Source organism: Sander lucioperca, chromosome 4 (genome assembly GCF_008315115.2).
Source record: "Sander lucioperca isolate FBNREF2018 chromosome 4, SLUC_FBN_1.2, whole genome shotgun sequence".
In the NCBI taxonomy this organism is placed as follows: domain Eukaryota; kingdom Metazoa; phylum Chordata; class Actinopteri; order Perciformes; family Percidae; genus Sander; species Sander lucioperca.
Genome location: NC_050176.1, coordinates 7,216,707 through 7,234,112, shown reverse-complemented (window position 1 = coordinate 7,234,112; position 17,406 = coordinate 7,216,707). Strand labels below are relative to the sequence as shown.

Sequence of the window (17,406 nt, the reverse complement as noted above, 5' to 3'; positions counted from 1 at the left end):
CTGTCTGCTCATCCCACGGTGAAGCAGGAGAGAGGATGTTTACTGTAGCAAGTGCATTCAGCCTGGAAAAGGAGGATACCCCCTGCTGAGACTCCTCCAATGGTGTGTACTCAGAGGGAGAGAGAACGGGAAAGTGGGAGGGAGAGAAATTGCTGGTAAACAAAACTACATCGTCAGCCCTGTGATCCTCATAAGACCCCCCTGGACAGTAATAAGAAAAAGGGACACGCAACTTTGACAACTGATGGTTATTACTAAATCTCTCCACAGCTAGGCACTGGCCTTCTTTTGTTTGGGATATGTATGGAGTCATTAGCCTTTCAGTAGACATCACAACATCTTAACTGAAGATACCAGAATGACCTCAGCAGGGAATTTGGTCAACATTTAAATGTTGGGTGCATCTTCTCGAAAAGTTCTACATGGAGCTGGAAAACAAGTTTTGTTCTACTTTCTTGGCCTTTTGACAAACCAAAGTGTAGTGTGCACTTATGTGTCTGTTATACTCCGCTGTATGCAAACACTTAGATTCATAATATTGTAATGTCAGTCTTTGTCCCCATATCACAATGCACTTCAGGGTGTTAAACATTTTTAATTGTGTGATTCACTGGACTGGTTTAACAAGTGATGGTTTAAGGTTCTCATGGAAATCATTGTTAGAAGTTGCTCACCAGCACACACTCTCTAGCATCCTAAAAATTCTACACTTTGAGTCTGACTGATATGAATTGTGTTAGCAAATGCAGCGAAGCTTATAAATGACAGTGATCAGCGTAATGGAAACGCTATATTTAAAGCTTCACTACACATTTGACGTTTATGAAATCTGGAGGGTGTCCTTTGACTGGTTGCTCCAAAAGTTGTCGACATCAATTAAACTCAATGACAGCGTGAACTATTTTTAATGTGTTACACTCCTGAACTAAAGGATTTAACAACACAGTAACAACTTGAGCCCGGATTCATCTTTTTTACGCTTGACAGGATGCAGCTCTGTGAGGCCAGAGGAGCTCGGCCCTGAAGATGAAGCCTGGTATTTTAAGTTGTCTTGTTTGTTCTGGGAATGCAGGAAGTGTGTGACAGTGAGGCAGGGCAGCGAGACTGATGGTTTGTTTGTCTTTTCTTGTCTCTGCTCTCCTTCAAGGACCACTCTCATTCTCACTCTCAGTGCTGAGATGTATACATTGTTTGTAGAAAGACACGCACACACATTGCTGTGGGGATATGTGCCACCTGGACTCTGCTAAATTTGCACAGCAGGGCTACCTCTCATTTCAGCTTGATTGAAGCAGATTGGGGGGGACTTATTTTACTTTAGCAGCGTGCGGGTAGAAGATTTAGAATAAATATCATTAAGAATCAGTGTATTCTGTATTTGGCCACAGACATGGTGGGAGCTATGTCGTGAAGTGGGTGGGAATGTCATAATGCTTCAAACACTCACCCTTATAAAACACAAGCTAGACCACTTACCAAGTACTGTAACAGAGCAACCATATGCTGTTTGGAAGCAGCATGCATTCCCACGACTCAGTGAACCGCACTCTATTATACCTGCAGCGCTGTGACAAAAGGCAATAAAGAAACACAACGAGAAGTGTGTCTGCTGTATCTGTGTAAGCACGACAATATGAGACCATTTTCCACCAGGTCTATTATCCCTTTCATGATTTATGTACCAAGGCTGATCAACACAGTGTAGGAAGCAACAGGAAGAAATAAATCTTTAGTATTAAGGGATGTGATACTGTGATCACCAAATCATGGAGGCTGGGATGACTTTCCTACTTTATCTCAGTTATGGGGAAGCATATGGCATATATGCTTATACAGCTCTTGACAGCGTGACAGATACAGCTTCCAAGACTCTCAGTTGTGCACAGTAGCGTATTTACAGCCTCAGCTGTGAATCCTCAGAGTATCAATTTCTCAGTTTCAGCTGTAAACCATTCAGAGGCGATTATTTCCATCGCATCTCATCCCTGATCGTCTGTAAATCCCACACCGGGGACATCTAAAGGCTCTGTTCAGTCTTGACTTGCTGGCATACCTTTATCGAAGGATTTCTGAACTTCTCAGCGCTGCAAAGGAAATATAGGTCTGATTCCAAGACGTGGCATTTACATTTGTCATCCAAAAATACCTGCCTGTTCTCTGTTGTTCTGGAGGTGAATCCATTATGGCCTAGGCTGACACAGAAAGTAGCTGTTAAGCGTGATTTATGGTTCTGCGGAGGCTCCACGCAGAGCCTACGTTAGTGGCCTGAAGTTGTGCGTTGGTGTGTGCGAGTATGTGGAAGAGCGAGGGAGAAGTGAGAGAGTGACGGTGAAGAGCTTTGGAGCGAGTACCGACTCTAGAGTCATAGTGAGAGAAACAAAGTGTCTCCCCTGTTCTTTCTGACCACGGTGGGAAATCTGTAGCAGGAAAAGTTAACCCTCTCCTTGATTTCATGTTGTTTATGGAGAAAGAGAACCAGGAAATGAGTAGGGGGAAATGCAACGCTGCCAAGACACGACGTGTGTCGCTGCGACGTGTTGTTAAATTTTTCGAGAGGTCCGTGTCTCCACGTACCTACATATGTAGCCACGGCGTAGATTTTACGCAGAAATATAAATTAAAGCTTAGATTGGGCCCAAAAAAATCAAGCCCGACCATACCCGAGCCTGTGCACGTTGTGTCCGAGCCCAGCCCGAGCCCGATTTAAACCCGACAATTTTTTAATACGTGGGCCGTTATAACTGACGTTCTCAACTACAATTCCTTTTACCTGTGGGTAACAGATTAAGGCAGCAACATAATCAAAGCCCTGGAACCATATAGGAGACTTTCTTGTCTCGATCACCCAATTAATGTGGGGGTGTGAATGGTTCCTACATGGTAGAGAAGAAAGAAAAAGAGATAATAGAAAGAGAGGAAAAAATAAAGTTTGTGTTTGAAGGTTGTGTGTAAGACAGAAAAAGGATAGATGGAACACAGCGTGAGGGGGGAGAGAGAGAGATTGATATGAGTGGAGACTATTAGTGATGACTGTCCTGTGTCCAGAGGTGAGCCGGCAACACCAGGCCGCTGAAAAATTAAAGAGCAAATGTTGCTGCCAGTAATGACGGATTCTATCCGGCCTCATTCCAGCCACGTGTGTGTGTGTGTGTGTGTGTGTGTGTGTGTGTGTGTGTGTGTGTGTGTGTGTGTGTGTGTGTGTGTGTGTGTGTGTGTGTGTGTGTGTGTGTGTGTGTGTGTGTGTGTGTGTGTGTGTGTGTGTGTGTGTGTGAGATAAGTGTGTGTAATTTCTCTAAGGTCATGCCCTGTCATAATTTGTCAGTATAATTCTCTGTCCGTCAACAACAAATCAATCCAGGCCCGTTTGGCAGGCTGGACCACGATGAGGTGAGGTGGTGAAATGTTTTTTTAGGGAGAGAGAGAAGGGGCATTTTCTTAATGTATGTTTATAGTAAATCCCTGGCCTGCCAGCATTCATGATGTGTCATTGTTTACAGAGTATGAAGATGGATTTGGTGAGGGTACGATGGGGTAATGTTGTGAGGTGAAGCAAGGGTAGCAAGCCGGGACACTAAAACAGACATGTGGGTGTGGAAGCAGGGGATGTTGCCAGAGTGCAGCCCTATCTCTGCTGACCGCTGGGAGGTCATGATCCCTGCTGTGGAGACCGCAGGTTTATTGCTCTTTTGTCATTCTGTTATCTTTCTTTCATGCCTTCTTCTTCATTGTTTGTAGAAATGCTAGTAGTCCTTTATTCTCTTCGAACTTGCTTTTTTCTGTTAACAGACTTTCCCAGTTTTTCCCTCCTTTCATTGCCCACCTCTCCTGCTTTGCCTGTGCTTGTCCATGCACCTATATGTTTTTCTTTTCTTTTTGTCTGTCATGTAACCTTGTCTACGTACCTTTTGTCTGTTTGTAACCAAAACTGGAAAGAGTCTTTGAGTGTTTAGAAAAGCGCTACAAAAATAAATTTATTATTATTATTATTATTATTATTATTATTATTATTCTTTAGTTTTGTTATTTTTCCTAAGACCGAAAATCAAATCAAAAGTAATTGCCAGCACCAGAAATCAGACTCCTGTGCTCCGTTTGTTCTGGACTAGACTTTTGATTGTCCCCCAAAACAAACAAAACTATAAAAATCCCTCAAAACAATACATATATATATTCAAGGTGTTGAAATTAATCAAATAATCAATGCATCGAATCGTGGACATGGACGATGCTGCATCGATAATCGGCCGGGCCATAATCGATTATTTCTGTTTACAATTTAATGTATGCCTAACAACCTTTCTGTTTACATATTCTGTTATGTTTTGCACAATCAGGAAGTGCCATGTGCTCAGTGCTGTAGTTTTATGTATCCAATTTATTTAGTATTAGAGCACTGCAGAATGTTTTGTTTTTTGAAGCTTGAAAAGCTATGAATTAAATATCCTATATGGCTTTAATAGAAAAATGTATTTGACGCATCGTGATGCATCGAGATATCGAATCGAATCGCTGACGTGATAATCGTAATCGAATCGGCAGATCAGTGAAGAGTCACACCTCTAATATATATATATATATATATATATATATATATATATATATATATATATATATCTGATTGCAGTAACCCATGTTTCATTAAAGTGCCCATATTATGAAAAAATCACTTTTTCTGGGATTTGGGGTGTTATGTTGTGTCTCTGGTGCTTCCACACACACATACAAACTTAGAAAAAAATCCATCCATGCTGTTTAGAGTGAGATACAGTTTCTGAATGTGTCCTGCCTTCAGTCTCTGGGTGAGCTGTTCAAAATCGGCACGGCTTGTGACGTCACAAGCCGAAACGAGCAGGCTAACCGCAACCATTAGCTCGTAGCGTTAGCATGCTACGCTAATGCTAACGCTAGCATGCTACCTCGTTCTCAATAGCAAAGCACTGCTACAACACACACAAGTTCACCATAATCTACAAAAGAACTACTTACATGTGCGCCCTCATTTAGAAGTCTCCCAGCTAATCCTGCCTTGTAACTGACCGAAGTTGTAGAAACAGCCTTTCTTTTACTGTCTATGGAGCTAGCTAGCTGACATGATCTACATCTGAGCTACTGCACATGTGCGAGTGCAATCAAAGATAGTACAGAAGAAGAAGAAGAAAAGAGGTCTCACTCTGTAGCTAAAACAGAGACCAGGTGAAAAGAGGATCTGCAGCAGTGAGAGAGAGCGGTGCAGTACAACACAAATATGGTGTTTTTTGAAAATGAAACCATGTAAACCTATTCTGGAACAACCTTAAAATACAATTATGAACCTGAAAATGAGCATAATATGGCTGCTTTAAGCCCAAGACTATGTGTTCTGGGAGATGGTCAATCCTAAACTAGTTGGGTCTAAACTAGTTTGATGATAGCCAGACAGATTCTCCAAAGAGGATGGAGGAATGAAGGGGTGCCATCAATCCGAGTGGGCTTGTGAGATGGCTAAGGTGGCAGCGTTTGAAAAAACGTCATGTAAATGGTATGCAGGATTGAATGTCTACACTAGAAAATGGGGGAAAGTACTTGAGCTTTCTGGAGGGCTCCTAAGAAGCCATGTGCTGGGGAGAAGCGTATACAATGTGCTTTGGGTGTTGTCACATATGCATATGTTTATTTGGTATAAAGTGTATTGTCTATTTTGTTGTGTTGCCTTGAATGTTATGGTTATCATGTCATCTTTTCTTGATTTTTTTCTGGGTAGGTGGTGATGACGATCGGGGGGGGGGGACGGGTGGGTTGAGAATCAGAATCAGATCCTTGGTCTAGACTGATCAGTAGTTCTTACAAAAGACTCCCTCAAGTTGACCCTTACGCCCACCTTTATCCTCTCCTCGACGAGCTCTGAAGTGTTTGCTCAACAAACACTTAAGATCCCACCAGAGCTGTGCTCAGGTCAGCTTTGAACCCTGCTAGCGTTTACAGAGGAACTCGACATTTCGAATAACCTGCAATTTGTTTCTTTGTCTCTCCTCACACTTCTTCACCATGTCATAACTTTAATTTAGTTTCTTCCTTTCATTTCTCCCTTTTCAAGAATTCAATTAAAAAAGAATTGATGCTTGGAAATACAACCTTGCCACTTTGCCAAATCTTTTTAAGTGCCTTTGAGGCTGTGTGGCACCAGAGACAATCTGAGACAGATGTCAGAGGTGAGCAAAATGACATGAGCAAAATTACCATTTCTAGCTTTGACACGCATGCACGCACGTACGCACGCACACACGCACGCACGCACACCCAAAGGGAGAGAACAGCACATGAGGCCAGTGGAGGGGTCATCCCCTCATCTTAATGAAGTCATAACCTCTTTATGCCATCAGGTTTCTGTGCCCAGACTCACCGTAACCTTGGTAACTGTCTTTGCCTTGGTATTTTCGCCCCTCCTAACAACATCATAAACATCACTGCACAGGACGCTAGTTAACACTACACTTGGCAGCAGGTAATGTTAGCCTACAGTTAGCTAGCAGCTGGATTAAACACGGTTAAAATGCTGACAGCTAAACGGTGTAAAAGTTTGTCTGTATTTCACTGTGTAGGATTCCAACACCGAGACGTACGACAATCTGTAGCTGCCGTTGTCTGAAAACAACATATATGTTGCGTTCACTTGAAACTCGCCTCGCCAGCCTCGTGCTGCATTCAAAGTTATTGTAAAATACCCTTTTCCCATCCAGTGGTTGTTTTTGTCATTTAACAGGAATTTACTGGTGAAATAAGGAAGAGGCTCGATATTTATATAACTTTATGTAATTTATTTTTATATAACTATTTGACTGAAATGGTTATCAGAAATAATCTCAGAAATAATTTGTTATTTAAAAAAAGACTAAAATGTTTTGACTAAAACTTGACTAAGATATATTGAGTTCTCTTTTGACTAAAACTAGACTGACTAAAACTTGACTAACAAAAAAGATATGTGAATCTGATAGATATGTGGTCTGTTGAAACTCCGCCAGCGTCCCTCCCTCACTCCTCTCCTCCTTTACTCCACAGCTCCCTCTCTCCATCTCTCTTTCATCCCTCCATCCCCTGTCAGTGCTTCCTCATAGCAATGAAGCTTATTAGCGGGCTGTCTCCATCAGGTGGAGGGGGGCCTTCTCTCCCGTGTTTATATTTAGATACTGGGATACTGCAGGTATAATGTGGTGATTTTTACTGAGGTATGGAGCAGAGGCTGGATCCTGTCAGTCACACACAGAGAGGGAGAGCGATGGATAGAAGTAGCCACCGAGTGTAGCGTTAATGCCGTCGTTAGTTTTGCGTGTCATTTTCTCCGTCTGACTCATAAAGTCACAACTCCTTCCTCATAATTGAATTAGACAGTCTGGCAGTTTTTTCTAGTAACATCTGTCAGGGTTTTGGATGTCCTCTGTGTGAGTCATTGTTTGGTATGCAGTGTATGAATGTGTTTGAAGAACAATTTCTTAAAATAGGATTGGGCACCACAAATGGTTTATAAGGACTGATGTGTCTGATTTTGTTTACTGATGCAGTTATGCTATCAATATAGCAATATCAGTGCATCATTTAAACAACTACAGTTAAAGTAGTAAGTAATTTCATTTGTGCTGAAAGTTTAAACTGGGTGTCAGTTTTCTTGCTATTAGTGTAGTAATCTGCCTTATTCTGAGATGTGTCCTCGATATTCTTAAGTGAAACTTTGACCTTCAGTTTATTCTAATGTAATGTTATTCTTATGTAATGGCTTGTCAGGGCCTAATGGTATGTTTTAGAACTTACAACAAAGTAAGGTAAACATAACCACTCAAAACAAGTGGCTCAGCTTTACTAATTTGATGAAATAAAACGGTAAGAAATAAGTATGCAACTAAACATCTGCTAGATAAATGAATGTATAGGTTAGGTAAAATCAGATAATTGCTTTAGTCATTTTTCAAGCAAAAATGCCAAACATTAGCTGGTTCCAATTTCTTGAATATGAGGATTTGATGCTTTTCATTGTCATACATGATAGTACATTCAGTATCTTTGGGTTTTGGACTGTCGGTCAAATAGAAAGACTCCTGAAGATCGCAACTCAGGCTGTGGGAAATGATAATAGGGACTTTTCAATATTTTCTGACATTATTTAGACCAACAGATAAATCGATTAACCGAGAAAGTAATCATTTTTTGCAGCCCTTTCTGAAAATACAGTAAACATTGTTGAAATGTTTTTTGGATGATGGCTTAATGTGCTGCATACGTCTTCCGAAGTATGATGCATGAGGTACGCTCGTACGCTCTGCCTCAGATTTTTATTCTTCAAAAAGTTCCCATTTTTTATTTAACATCCAAAGAGAATTGTGAATGACTTTAATACATGATCTTATCATAGCCAAGTAATGCCTGGCAGATGTTCTTAAACGAGTCTGCATTAAGTGATGATAAGAGAGAGAAATGTCCCTGCTTTTTCCATCTCTCCCCTGAGTGCTCCAAGCAGAACCAACTCTAACATACATGAGTTGTATAAGTTCCTGTGTTCAGTGTGATCAGTCCCTCATTTTGTCAGGAATTTTGTCAGTATTTAATGACTTGAATATCACCCAAAGTATTCATTGTGATGTTTCTCCTCTCCTCAGAGCATAGTGGCCAAGTACGGCTCTCAGTTTCGGGGAAACTCTCAGCATGATGCCCTCGAGTTCCTCCTTTGGCTTTTGGACAGAGTTCATGAAGATGCTAATCACAGCCCCAACAACAACACTAACAGCAGCAGCAGCAAGACCAAAGCCAACGCTAAGGTGAGTCCACATCATTAACTAGCAGCCGTAGGCTCTGCAGCAGTGAGCCGGTCTCTTTTACTGCTGTTGCGTTGATGTGGCTGAAAAAATGCTCAATGTGAAATGTGTTACTAATACCTCTTTCACACCAATGATCAGGGTTGGACCAGGGTTGTCTGACCCGTGTTTAACCCTTTATTTTTATTTATTTTTGTCAATTCAAACCAAGCCTGTCAAAACGGGTTGATGACCACACTAAACTGCCGGCTGTAGATGTGTGTAGAGAAAGGTTGCCATGGTTACGGAACTGTTGGGCAACAAAATGACAAGCTCTTGAGATACTTTCTACATTTACTGTGCTTTCACGGTGAAATGTTCAATTTACAATTTCAACTCCTGACACGAAGAAGATAAAACGGAGAGGATATTTTTGAGACCAAGACCGATAAAATCCGCTCATTATTTCCTCAAATATGAACACAAAGAAGACAACTGACAGCACCAACGGAACGCTAACGTTTGCTAGCTTGTAACGTTAACGTTAACGTTACGACCGAAAACAAACAAGAAGACACGAAACGCCGAACATTAATCAACGTTTCAATCAACCGGCACCATCAACCGGTAACGTTAATTACAGAAAAAAACAAAAAACAAACTACCGTCGCACGAGTGAATGGATGCCGTGATGGACGACGGCTCCGCTATCAGCCATCTAACATTGCCGGTAAAAGATTCAGATCTGCCGCTTTTGCCACCGGACACTGACGGACACGAGATCCAGTATCCTGACCATGTGACTTCCCTAAAAGATAGGAAGTCCTTCAAAACAAAAGCCCTCCAGGACTCACCTGAGAGGATCATTGCAGATTTTACCATGAAAGGAAACTGTAGGATCAAAAACAACCTGCTTTTCTTCACCCATCATCCTCCTGCATGGCATGCAGCCTTTTGTGAAATCTTCACCCATGTTAAGAAGAATGGAATCAGCAAAGGAAGACAAATTACAGTCTGCGAGGAAGACCCCACCTCTCCCACCCTTATCATCAACATTTATCACAATGGCACAATCATGATCCAGGGATCAGAAAATAGCCTGGATAATTTTTACAAACACTTCCAGTCAATGAAAAGCGTAGCAGAAAAGAAGAAGAAAGGAAATAGACAACAGCCAGACACCCCAGAGAGACCTGCCGTCCCCAGCAGCAGTCATGTGACCTCCTCTCCTCACTGCAGTCCCAAACTCTCCACCAGTGTGAAGGTACTGAGAGAGGGACACTCTATCGTAGAGAGGGAGTTTTGGAATTCAGAGAAAAGGTCTTGACCTGCCTTCACAACAACAGTGAGAAACAACATCCAGCAGTGAGTGAGCCAAGCAGTATGGTCCTACAACAGAAGGCTGAAATCCACGAGCTGTACTAGGTGATGAAGGAGCTGGAGGAAGACAACCAGGCCCTGAGGTTAGCCCTGCGCAGAGTGATGGAGGATTTCACCCAACACCCAGAGCAACCAGCTGCAGGCTCTACAGGCTCTACAGGCTGAGGTCCACACCCTGAGAGAAGAGCTGAGAGATCACCCCGCCCCCCCTCCCCTCCCATCAACCCTACACCCATCGCTTCCCTGCCCCCGAACCCTCCTATCCTACCAGGACCCACTACACCCCACCCAACCCCCACCACTTACTCGCCCCCAAAAAACCCTCAAACACACATACTGACTATAGACACTGACACACACACTGACCGCAGTACTGATAAACCCAATCATACACACACAGCACACACTTCTCAGATCATATTAATGTGCGACTTACGGGAAACACAGCCCCACCACGAAGAAGGCTAGTAAGCAGCTATCCAAACAGAGGTATCAAGATGTGGAGCACATTTTGATCCACACAGGGACCAACGATCTGACTGCAAGGATCAGCGACCTACCAACAGCACTGTTGCAGGTGGCAAGGAAAGCAAGAGATAAATACCCCAGAGCAAGAGTAACCATATCATCTTTACTTCCAAGGACTGACACACCTCAACACACAATTAACACAATCAACGCTGAGATTAGAAAGAAATGCACACAACTGCAGAACGTCCATGTAGCCCTCCACAGAGACATACTTCAGCAGCACTTATGCGACCACATCCACCTCAGTGAGCGAGCTGTGGGGTTATTTGCAAAGAGCCTCAAAGATACAGCCCTAGGCCGAGGCACATCCACACCTGAGCGCAGAAGAAACTCCACCCAATCAGGAAACTCTCTTCACCCACGCAGACGTCACCCTACCCAACAGATGTACCCTCAGCAGCCCCCCTACACAAAACAACCACAACAACAGTACAACCAAACAAACCAAGAAATCTACCGGTCACAACCCACTATCCAAAGAGAGAGTGCTACCTACCTGTCACAGCAGATAGACTTATCTACCTAACGAAGTCACAGCCCACCATCCACAGAGGGAGCTACCTACCTACATGCCTCAGCCCCCCAGCCAGAGAGAGAGCTACGCCATAGCTGCCAGAGTACCAATACCACCATCTTCCCACTGGAATCCAAACCAGATAAGAGACCTAGTCACCTTGCTGTGCTCAAAACTGTTAAATTAACATGGGCTTTCAACATTATTAGACACCAAATATACATAGATACAAAAAATATATATACAATATGTACATAGCAATTATAGTATTTAATATCGTTGGAGTTGGATTTTTTAATTGTGTATTTCTATGTGAAACACAGATCCTGTATCAGACATTCTCAGTTAGTAGTTGGAATATCCAGGGTTTGTACTCCACAACTTTTGGGGATAAAACTACAGATCCTGAATTTGTAAAAAGTGTAAATAATTTAGATATCATCATTCTACATGAAACATGGAACCATTCATATTTACTGTCTAATTGTTCTAATAATTACATTGAATTTTCTGTAAAAAAAAAAATTTAAAAATGGAAGAGATTCAGGGGGAACATTAATTTGGCATAAAGCACAATATAAAAATGATATCTCACCAGTTAAAAAAGGAAAAACTCACCTTTGGATAAAAATCAACAGAGGTATAGTTAATAGCACCAGAGATATATTTTTAAGTGCCATCTATATCCCACCCTCAAACTCCCCCTATTACAATGAGATTTTTCAAGAACTTCAAAAGGAGATAATTCATTTCCAGTCATTGGGTCGCATCTTAATATGTGGAGATCTCAATGCAAGAACTGGAAAAGAGAAAGACTACAACGAAGTAGATGGAAACAGACACATATTCTGCCAAATCTCCCCAGTCCCAGCTCACACAATACCACAAAGACAAAGTTTTGATAATATTATAAACAAAAACGGAAAACAAGTTCTCCAGATATGCAAAAGCCTGGGCTTATACATTGTTAATGGAAGGACCCGTGGTGACTCTCTGGGTAGAATGACCTATTCCTCTGTGTTAGGTAACAGTGTGGTGGATTATACGATAACCGATATCGACCTAGAGGATATCAATGCATTTGTAGTTTTACCACAACTTCCCTTTTCAGATCACTGCCAAACAACACTTTATTTAAATAAGTCTACAAAGTATAGCATTGTACCAGAATCAGAAACCAGCAAAATGTATGATCTCCATCAAAAATATACTGTGGGGAGAACAAGTATTTGATACACTGCTGATTTTGCAGGTTTTCCTACTTACAAAGCATGTAGAGGTCTGTAATTTATATCATATGTACACTTCAACTGTGAGAGACAATCTAAAACAAAAATCCAGAAAATCACATTGTATGATTTTTAAATAATTAATTTGTATTTTATTGCATGACATAAGTATTTGTTCACTTACCAACCAGTAAGAATTCCGGCTCTCACAGACCTGTTAGTTTTTCTTTAAGAAGCCCTCCTGTTCTCCACTCATTACCTGTATTAACTGCACCTGTTTGAACTCGTTACCTGTATAAAAGACACCTGTCTACACACTCAATCAAACAGACTCCAACCTCTCCACAATGGCCAAGACCAGAGAGCTGTGTAAGGACATCAGGGATAAAATTGTAGACCTTCACAAGGCTGGGATGGACTACAGGACAATAGGCAAGCGCTTGGTGAGAAGGCAACAACTGTTGGCGCAATTATTAGAAAATGGAAGAAGTTCAAGATGACGGTCAATCTCCCTCGGTCTGGGGCTCCATGCAAGATCTCACCTCGTGGGGCATCAGTGATCATGAGGAAGGTGAGGGATCAGCCCAGAACTACACGTCAGGACCTGGTCAATGACCTGAAGAGAGCTGGGACCACAGTTTCAAAGAAAAATATTAGTAACACACTACGCCGTCATGGATTAAAATCCTGCAGCGCACGCAAGGTCCCCCTGCTTAAGCCAGCGCATGTCCAGGCCTGTCAGTTTGCCAATGACCATCTGGATGATCCAGAGGAGGAATGGGAGAAGGTTATGTGGTCTGATGAGACAAAAATAGAGCTTTTTGGTCTAAACTCCACTCGCCGTGTTTGGAGGAAGAAGAAGGATGAGTACAACCCCAAGAACACCATCCCAACCGTGAAGCATGGAGGTGGAAACATCATTCTTTGGGGATGCTTTTCTGCAAAGGGGACAGGACGACTGCACCGTATTGAGGGGAGGATGGATGGGGCCATGTATCGCGAGATCTTGGCCAACAACCTCCTTCCCTCAGTAAGAGCATTGAAGATGGGTCGTGGCTGGGTCTTCCAGCATGACAACGACCCGAAACACACAGCCAGGGCAACTAAGGAGTGGCTCCGTAAGAAGCATCTCAAGGTCCTGGAGTGGCCTAGCCAGTCTCCAGACCTGAACCCAATAGAAAATCTTTGGAGGGAGCTGAAAGTCCGTATTGCCCAGCGACAGCCCCGAAACCTGAAGGATCTGGAGAAGGTCTGTATGGAGGAGTGGGCCAAAATCTCTGCTGCAGTGTGTGCAAACCTGGTCAAGAACTACAGGAAACGTATGATCTCTGTAACTGCAAACAAAGGTTTCTGTACCAAATATTAAGTTCTGCTTTTCTGATGTATCAAATACTTATGTCATGCAATAAAATGCAAATGAATTACTTAAAAATCATACAATGTGATTTTCTGGATTTTTGTTTTAGATTCCGTCACTCACAGTTGAACCTATGTTGAGTACCTATGATAAAAATTACAGACCTCTACATGCTTTGTAAGTGGGAAAACCTGCAAAATCGGCAGTGTATCAAATACTTGTTCTCCCCACTGTATATGGAAAAAATGCAGCAACATAGAGGATTATTTAACTGCACTCCACAGTACAGAAATCAAATCCAAATTTAATCTCTACAGATTTACTAACTATGCATGCACAAAAGATGGAATAAATTTGGCTACACAGCATTTAAACAATATATTTGATGAATTAGCTACAAAATAAAATCTCAAAATAATTAACTATAGTAACAAAATAACAAAACACAAACCCTCAAAAGAAAAATGGTATGATAATGAATGTGTTTATGCTAGAAAACAAATAAAACTATTATCTAACCAAATACACAGAGAACCCCATGAGAGTCAAATACGGGTCCAATACCATCAGGCACTAAAATACTAATCAATAAGAAAAAAGAGCTTTACAGAGCTGAAGAACTTAACAAAATTGAAGAAGCCATTGACCAAAACTTCTTCTGGAATTTGTGGAATTTACCTGATGAAGGTCTGAGACTGAAACGTTGTATTTTTCTAAATAAATTATTGCTTGCGTAATGGTCAGTGTGCGGGACTCTTCTCTAAGGAATTTGTGGAATAAATTCAGTCCAAGACAAACTAAAGATAAATTAACAATACAAAATGGTTTGATCTGGAAAAATCACTTTGAATTTTTGTATAAGAATATTGATTATAGTGCAATCACCCCCCAACAACACTCAGTAGTTGAAAATCGTCACCAGTTAGAAGAAAAAGTGAAAGACTATCAAAACCCCCTAGATACAGAAATAACACTAATAGAAATACAAAGCCAACTGAAGGCTGGAAAGACTTGTGGAGTGGACAGCATCTGCCCTGAGATGCTAAAGCACAGTAGCCCTACACTGCAGGCAACCCTCCACAAGCTGTTCAACCTTTTTCTGGAGTCTGGTTATTTCCCTGAGATCTGGAACCATGGACTCATCACCCCTATTTTCAAAAATGGCGACATATTGGACCCTAATAATTACAGAGGCATTTGTGTGAACAGTAGTCTGGGGAATGTTTTCTGCAGTAGTATTAATGCCAGAATACTGTCCTTCCTTACCAAGCACAATGTCTTAAGTAAAAATCTAATTGGCTTTTTACCGAAATATTGTACGGCAGACCACATTTACACTCTGCACACCCTTATTAAAAACTACACCAGAATTAAAAATGGGAAAATATTTGCATGTTTTATAGACTTTAAAAAAGCATTTGACTCAATATGGCATGATGGGCTTTTTTATAAACTTATTGAAAGCGGTATAGGGGGTAAAGTCTATGACACTATTAAATCACTGTACACGGAAAATAAATGTGCAGTAAAAATTGGCTCCAAAAGAACAGAATTATTCAAACAAGGGCGTGGAGTGAGACAGGGATGCAGTCTGAGTCCAACACTGTTTAACATTTACATCAATGAACTAGCAGCGATGTTGGAACAATCTGCAGCCCCAGGTCTCACACTTCATGATACCAACATCAAGTTCCTGCTCTATGCCGATGATCTAGTTCTGTTGTCCCCAACAGAAGAGGGTGTACAACAGGGCCTGTCCGTCCTAGAGCAGTACTGTCAGAAATGGGCACTGACAGTCAATCTGAAAAAGACCAGTGTTATGGTATTTCAGAGGAGAGCCAGATCTCAGGGAAATAACCAGAGTTACAACTTCACTCTGGGCAACACCAGAGTAGAACAAAAGGATTCATATAATTACTTAGGGGTTGAAATTAGTGCATCAGGGAGATTCAACCTGGTCATAAACACACTATTATATGTAATAAAGCTCGGTAGCTTTGTATGCAATCAAATGCAAATTTGGAAAAACAAATATCCCCGCAAGAATTTGGCTAAAAATCTACAATTTTCTGATAACACCAATAATGCTTTACTGAAGCAAAGTTTGGGGCCCGATTTCGAAACCAGAATTTAAAAACTGGGATAAAACTAAAATTAACTAAAATTATTCTAAAAGTTCACCCAAACACCCCAAACAATGCATGCAGAGCAGAACTCGGTATATTCCCTCTGAAAATTCAAATCCAAAAAAGGTCAATTAAATTTTGGCAGCATTTAAATCAAGCTGATAAAAATTCCATTGCATACAAAGCTCTCCTGAGCAACCAGCAGTGTTCAGATGTTCACCCCCTGGACCAGCTGGCTCGGAGGTACACAGAGCTAAACACAGTCAATAGTAGACAGACAGGTAGAGTGAGAGAGACAGGTACACTGAGCCTCAGAGTCGCCACAGACACAATCCTCAGTCTTCAATCAAAAGATTTGATACTAAATTAAAAGACGAGTATACAGAACAATGGCAAAATGGAAATAAAATACAACACAAACTCCTCTGTTAACAATCCCTGAATAGAGATATCCAATTGGCCGAATATCTCAAAACAAAAAAATCCAAAAGAAATACGAATTTTAACAAAATACAGAGTCAGTGACCATGAGTTGGAAATTGAAAGAGGTTGACATTTAAAAGTGAGGAGACCAAGAGAGGAACGAGTCTGTACACACTGCCACCAGGATATCGAAACAGAATTACATTTCCTATGTACATGTCCCAAATATGAAGACTTAAGAACCAAATATTTCCAAAAATTTGAAAAACATATACCAGGCTTCACTACCTACAGTGAGGACAAAAAGCTTCCTTTTTTATTAGGGGAAGATAAAAGCATGGCATGGCTAGCAGCTAAATATGTCTTCTCCTGCCACAATACAAGGCAAAAGAAATAGAGAATTGTATATATTATCATTTTTATTTCTCTATTCTTTTATTTATTTGAATTCTTTTTTTATTTTATATTGTTTCAACGTACCCTTTGAGGGACATGCACAGTATTTGTTTAGTATCTGCATTTATATCATAATTTTCCTGTTTACTTGTATTATTATATCTGATATATTTTGAGTATGTATTTACTCCTTGTTGAGAGAGAGAGAGAGAGAGAGAGAGAGAGAGAAATAAGTTATTTTGTCATTTTCTATTTGTCCCGCCCTAGTTGTTAACGACCCTGTTCGTGTGCCATTCATATTGAAATCGACCCTCGTCTGACCATCTCATGACCTGGGTCACGAAGCCGATTCGGTCAATGCGGGTTCACCCTTTCAACTAGCCTGTTTTGATTTCAATACCATTTTGTAATAATACTTGACTTGATCTTCATATCAAGAGTTGTAGCTGCTTGCATCTGGATCACATGTATTCATTCCTATATCTCTTTCTGTCTCGGTCTCACACACACACACACACACACACACACACACGCACACACACCACACACACACGCATCTTGCTTAAACAGCAGCGTTACCAGAGTAATAACCCACCTTTTCAGCAGCAGTATTAAACTGTCTGAGGATATTGGCTTCAAGATGACTATTGTAACTCACTTTGTTAGTGTTTTTCAGCTTAATTTTGGC

The 17,406-nt window shown here is 41.2% G+C and overlaps 1 protein-coding gene across 1 annotated transcript in view; it reads left to right on the top strand.

Annotated features, from left to right (window-relative positions):
* usp43a (ubiquitin specific peptidase 43a) overlaps positions 1 to 17,406 on the top strand; it is a 119,627-nt gene that overhangs the window by 3,433 nt on the left and 98,788 nt on the right. The window contains exon 2 of the mRNA XM_031289044.2: positions 8,628 to 8,786. Coding sequence (XP_031144904.1) covers positions 8,628 to 8,786 — 159 coding nt within the window. The remainder of the gene's footprint in view (positions 1 to 8,627; positions 8,787 to 17,406) is intronic.